The following is a 6,131-nucleotide window of genomic DNA, read 5'->3' as shown; positions in this document are numbered from 1 at the left end:
GAACTACAGGCGTGTGCTACCATGCCCGGCTAATTTTTTGATTTATTGTAGAGATGAGGTCTCGCCTGCTCAGGCGGGTCTCGAACCCACGGGCTCAGGCAATCCACTCACCTCAGCCTCCCAAAGGCGCGGGATTACAGGCTGAGCCACCGAGCCCGGCTGACAGCCTTTTAAATAATATAATTCCAGTCATGCATGTCAAAGGTGCCAGAAAGTTAATGTGTAAAAAATGAAAGATGTATTCAGGAGATGATTTTTTTTAACCCTTTATACTCTGGGACTTCTCGTAGATCACCTACCAGCAACTCAACCATACTTTTTAATGAAATAGTGAAAAATGAATCACTTCATGTTAAATGGTATAGCATTGGAACCAATTTATTTATTTTTAATTTAAAAAAATTTTTTTTGAGTTGGAGACTCATTCCATCGCCCAGGCTGGAATGCAGTGTCATGCTCAGAGCCACTGCAGCCTCAACCTGCTGGGCTCAGGTGATCCTTCCATCTCAGCCTTCCAAGTGGCTGGAACTACAGGCATGTGCCACGACACCCGGTTAATTTTTTGATTTATTGTGGAAATGAAGTCTCACCAATTTACCCAACCTGGTCTTGAACCTGAGGACTCAGGCAATCCTCTCACCATGGCCTCCCAAAGTGCTGGGATTATAGGCATGAACCACCATGCCTGGCCTGGAACCAGTTATTTTATTATAATTATATTTGGCTTATAATAAAATTTTGGACATTGAGGAACTTATGACAAAAAAATCAAAATTTTATCTTTTGTTTTTCTAACGCTTGGTAGTAACATGTGAAACAGTCACCAACATGCATTGAAGGTTCATTGATACATGTTGTACAATAGTAATTTGTTCAATGTCTTCTACCTGTGTTTTTCTTTTCTTTTCTTTTTTTTTTTTTTGAGTTGGAGTCTCATTCTGTCACCCAGGCTGGAGGGCAGAGGCACACTCCCAGCCACCGCAGCCTCAACCTGCTGGGCTCAGGCAATCCTTCCGCCTCAGCCTTCCAAGTAGCTGGAACTACAGGCATGCGCCACCATGCTCGACTAATTTTTGATTTATTGTAGAGATGAGGTCTTGCCAAGTTGCCCTGGCTGGTCTCGAACATGCAGGCTCAGGCAATCCTTTCACCTCTGCCTCCCAAAGTGCTGGGATTATAGGCGTGAGCCACTGTGCCCGGTCCCTAGTGTTTTTCTATTTGAGCAGACAGTGCAGTCTCATTTTCTTCCTCCCACATTAATATGTAATTTATTGTCCAATCTGTGCATCACTGTGAAAGTACTTCACACATTCTCTATGTAATGCTGGCTGATTTTTTTTCACATATTTTTTAACAGTATATATTCCATCTCTATTTGATTTTTCATGCAATTTGAATGGAAAACTTCAAGAAAATACACATTTTTGAAAAATTTGCACTTGTATAAGTGTGTCCTGTATATTCAGCAATCTTTTGATGTCCCCTCTGAGAGGGGACATCTGAGTGGTTTGCTAGATTTATGATGTCCCCTCAGAGGGAACATCTGAGTGCAAAGGGTTACATTTTCAAAGAAATATATACTATTGTTACATCGTCTTTCCAATTAAAAAAAAATTAGGTTGTGTGAAAGAGGGCATGGTTTCTAAACAGATACATCTGTGAAAAATTCAGTTCAGATACCACTTGGTGGCAGTGTACCTAATTTTGTAAACGTACCCATGAAGAGCTAATTTTTGAATTTTCTAACATAAGCCTAAACCAAAATAGCAGGCATCACAGAGCATGATATTGAAGAGGCAAGGACTAGGAAACCTGGTCATGAGAGGTCTCTACCCACATTTCCAGGTCAGAGTAACAGGGACCTACTTACCCTTCAGAAGGGCCGTCTGCATGATGTCCCGGGCAAGGGGATTATGTGACTGTATGGCATACTGGCATATTGCTGCTGCCATCCGCACATTGGCATTCTTGTCACAAAGCGCAGCCTCTAGGGCAGGCTGCAGAGCCTCTGGCAAGTCCTGGACAGGTGGGGCTTTCACAGTCTCCTTGTCTGTGGTCAGAAGAGCTAGGTAAGAGCTCTGGTCCATTGCTTTTCCCTCCCTCAGCCATGTGGTGGCCAACCTCAGTCCAAGCTCGGTTGCTTACTGCCATGTGGTATAATTAGTCTAGCTGACTCCTGCCACAGGCAGGACTTTATGCTCAAAGGGCTAGAGCTCACTCTATGCTGGGATGCCAGTTCCCAGGCCTCAAGCCCAAGAAGATTTCCAGCTAGGCTCTGGTGCCCTTGCCATTAGTTATAGTGATAAACCAAGTAGTATGCCCTGAGAGGCTTTATGGTAGCAAGTATATTTATGTAGTGCTTTGCCACTTACTTATATAATGTAGTATTTTCACATTCAGTCTTCCAGCCGTGATTGAAGTAGGCAAGGCAGGTATTGCAGAGCTCACCAGGAGAGCTTTTATGTTTAACTAAACATTCAGATTCACAAGACATCATAGGCCACACATGGCATTAGAAAAATGTGGGACAGGAGCACAGTTTGTCACAAGGGCAGCAGCATCAAGTACATTTTGGCCAGGGTTTTTGGGCCTGTTTGTGTCTCATTCCACAGAACCTCCTGCAGACAGCTCAGAATGCAGAGTTCATACTCTGAGTAGATGTACACTCTGCACGAACTAATATATCTTATGTCAACTCCATAGATACAATTCTAGGGTATGCCTGTGGGTTACAGCATTCAAGGAAGCCCAAAGTGTGGTGTCCCTGTCAGGTGTTTACAATTTGCTTGGAGTTCTTCCAGTTATAATGTACTTTATCAGGGTTTGTACCACAAGCAGTGCTGCCTGTAAAGATAGTTTTTATCCTCAGGTTATCAAGGGAACAGATGGGCATTTAATGGAAGCTCAAATTCTCAAGTAGAATGGGAAAAGCATTTGTTATCACTTTGTACACAACTATTCTCATTAATAGATAAGGAAGTTGAAGCTCAGAGAGGTTAGCAGACTTTCTAAGAAGTGGCAGAGCTGAGCCTGTGACTCAGGTTTTAGGATTTCTTTCTTTTTTTTTTTTATAGTTGACCTGTTGCCCAGGCTGGAGTGCAGGCTGGAGTGACACTCATGGCCACTGCAGCCTTGACCTGCTGGGCTCAAGCAGTCCTTCCACTTCACCCTTCCAAGTAGCTGAAATTACAGGCACACACTACAACACCCAGCTTATTTTTTAATTTATTGTAGAGATGAGGTCTCACCAAATTGCCCAGGCTGATCTCGAGCCTCTGAGCTCAGGCAATTCTCCTGCCTCGGCCTCCCAAAGTACTGGGATTACAGGCTTGAGCCACTATGCCTGGCCTAGGCTTTAGGATTTCTAATCATCTGTCCTTTTTACTAATGCTTTGGGCCAATATGCCATCTGCTAAGAATGGACTCGATATAAATATATGTATTTCAGAGAAATAAATTGAAGTCAATTGAAATTTCAAGACATAATGAGTAAGATAATTTTCTTTGGGGAGGGCACAAGACAAATAAAAACTTAGACATTGAGGAATGTGAAAGAGATCATGTGAAAGTCACAGTTTTGAGGAAGACAGCTGTTGTTTGTATGCACGTGGGAGACTTGTGGATGAGATTATAATAATATCTTCTGCTCCCTGTTGAAAATTTTCCCTATATGCCAGGCACTGAAAATATATCATCCCTCTTAATATCCCAGGAAATAAGCAGATGTAATAAAGTCTGTGTGGAAGCATGTTTCAGGGACCCTGAACAGGGTCTGGGCAGTGGGCAGGGAAGGCTCCCCAGAGAAAGGGATACTTTAGCTGAACATTGAAGGGCAAGTGTCACAGTTAATCAGGCAGGGAAAGAGAATGAGTTTTACAACAGAAGCAGCAGCAGATCTGTAAACTTGGAGGGAAAATGCCTGTATCTGGAACTCAGCATGAAATAAGTGAAATGAACCTAAAAGCCTGACAACTTTGTAGAGGTGAAATTAGTCCCTGCCCTTAAAGAATTCCTTCCCTGCTAGCAAAAACTCTAAAAATGTAACAAAAATAGTATCAATACAAACTACCTGTTTCACTTTTGTAATAAAAAAATTCTAGAGTATTAACAAATTAAACACAGTAGAGTAATAAATAATATAATTGTGATCTGGTAGGATTTATTCTAAGAATTTAACAGCAGAATTGATCAGATCCACCAGTTAAAGAGAAAATACTAAAACATGTCTGATAAAATTCAACACTCATTTTGTTTGTTGATAAATAGAATAGTTCACATATATATTGGCATATGTTCGTTAAAGTATAAAGATGTGGAACCAGCCTTAAACACTGGTTATCCTAGGAGTGGTGTGTGGGGTGGGACTGGGAAGTGGATTGCAGAAGGTTATTACCTCTTTTTATACTCCTGTATGCTGACTAATAATGACACTTAATATCTCTTTTGTAATTAAAAAATAAAATATTTTGAAGGCAGAATCAGTAGAATTTGGTGATCAGTTGGTTGTGGGAAAGGATTTTTATCCAGGATGACCCCCAGGGTCAGAACTCAAAAACTAGATGGATTGTGGGACTGCTGACAGAGATTTTGAATGTGGGGAGGGTATCTATGGAACTGGGAGAAGAGCATATATATACGGGGGTGCCAAAAAAGTCTATATACATTTTAAGTATGATGTTCGTTCAAAAGATGGCATCAATCAAATGAATGCTAGTGTCACCATGCGACAGGCAGGACTACCAAAGAAAACCCAGAAGCATGGTTGAGTGAATGTCATACTACACATTGCTACCATAATTAAATTCAGCTTTGAAAAGTAATATGAGGTCTGACAATTAGGCTCGTGAATCATCCTAGAAAAAGTGCTACGTGCATCATTGTTGAATATCACTATGGTCACCTTCAAGGTACTCCCCTTGGGAAGCTATGCACTGCTGCCAGCGCTTAGTCCACCTGTCACAGCAATTTTAGAACTCTTTCTGGAATAGCCATCAGAGCTGTCATCATTGTTGAAGTGTGACAATTGAGTTCATGAACTTGCCACTATACACTTACATTGGCAGCACTGTGCAAATAACTGTATTGGAACACCCTCCCTACTTACCTGATCTGACCCCAAATGACTTCTTTTCTTTACTGGAAGATAAAGGAAATATTGAAAGGAAGAGATTTGATGACATTCAGGACATCAGGGGTTATACAGTGGTGGCTCTGATGGCCATTCCAGAAAAAAGTTCCAAAATTGCTTTGACAGGTGGGCTAGGCCACTGGCATTGTTGCATAGTTTCCCAAGGGGAGTACTTCAAAGGTGACCATAGTGATATTCATCAGTGAGGCATGTAGCACTTTCTAATGAGTTCACAAGCTTAATTATCTGACCTCCTATTATATATGTGTGTATGCATGTATGTACATGTATATGTATGTATGTGTGTGTGTGTGTGTATACATACATATATATATATACACACACGTTTTTTTTTTTTAGTCAGAGTCTCACCCTGTCACCCAGGCTGGAGTGCAGTGGCATGCTCACGTCCACCCCAGCATTGACCTGCTGGCTGCTGGGCTCCAGTGATCCTTCCACCTCAGCTTTCCAAGTAGCTGGAACTATAGGCCTGCACTACTTCGCCCGGCTAAATTTTTGACATATTATAGAGACGAGGTCTCAGCCAGTTGCCCAGGTTGGCCTTGAACCCTTGGGCTCAGGCAGTCCTCTCGCCTCAGCCTCCCAAAGTGCTGGGATTACAGGCTTGAGCCACCACACCTGGCCTATATTTTTTAATGACAGGGTCTTGCTATGCCACCCACACTGAAGTGCATTGACTATTCACAGGTGCAATAATAGTGCACTACAAGCCGGGCTCGGTGGCTCAGCCTGTAATCTTGTACCTTTGGGAGGCTGAGGTGAATGGATTGCCTGAGCCTGCGGGTTCGAGACCCGCCTGGGCAATTTTGCGCGACCTCATCTCTACAATAAATCAAAATGAGCTGGGCGTGGTAGTGTGCACCTATAGTTCCAGCTACTTGGAAGGCTGAGGCAGAAGGATCACCAGAGCCCAGCAGGTCAGGGCTGCAGTGACCGGGAGCAGCCACTGCACTCCAGTCTGGGTGACAGAGGAGACAAAAAC

General features: G+C 42.7%; 1 protein-coding gene across 1 annotated transcript in view; it reads right to left on the bottom strand.

Moving 5' to 3' along the window:
* Positions 1 to 6,131, bottom strand: part of HEATR4 (HEAT repeat containing 4) — a 42,866-nt gene that overhangs the window by 27,141 nt on the left and 9,594 nt on the right. The window contains 1 exon segment of the mRNA XM_008070676.1: positions 1,871 to 2,032. Coding sequence (XP_008068867.1) covers positions 1,871 to 2,032 — 162 coding nt within the window.

The sequence above is a fragment of the Carlito syrichta genome, unplaced genomic scaffold (genome assembly GCF_000164805.1).
Source record: "Carlito syrichta isolate Samal-C Ts95f unplaced genomic scaffold, Tarsius_syrichta-2.0.1 Scaffold313910, whole genome shotgun sequence".
Lineage (NCBI taxonomy): Eukaryota > Metazoa > Chordata > Mammalia > Primates > Tarsiidae > Carlito > Carlito syrichta.
This window is presented reverse-complemented; position numbering and strand designations above follow the sequence as displayed.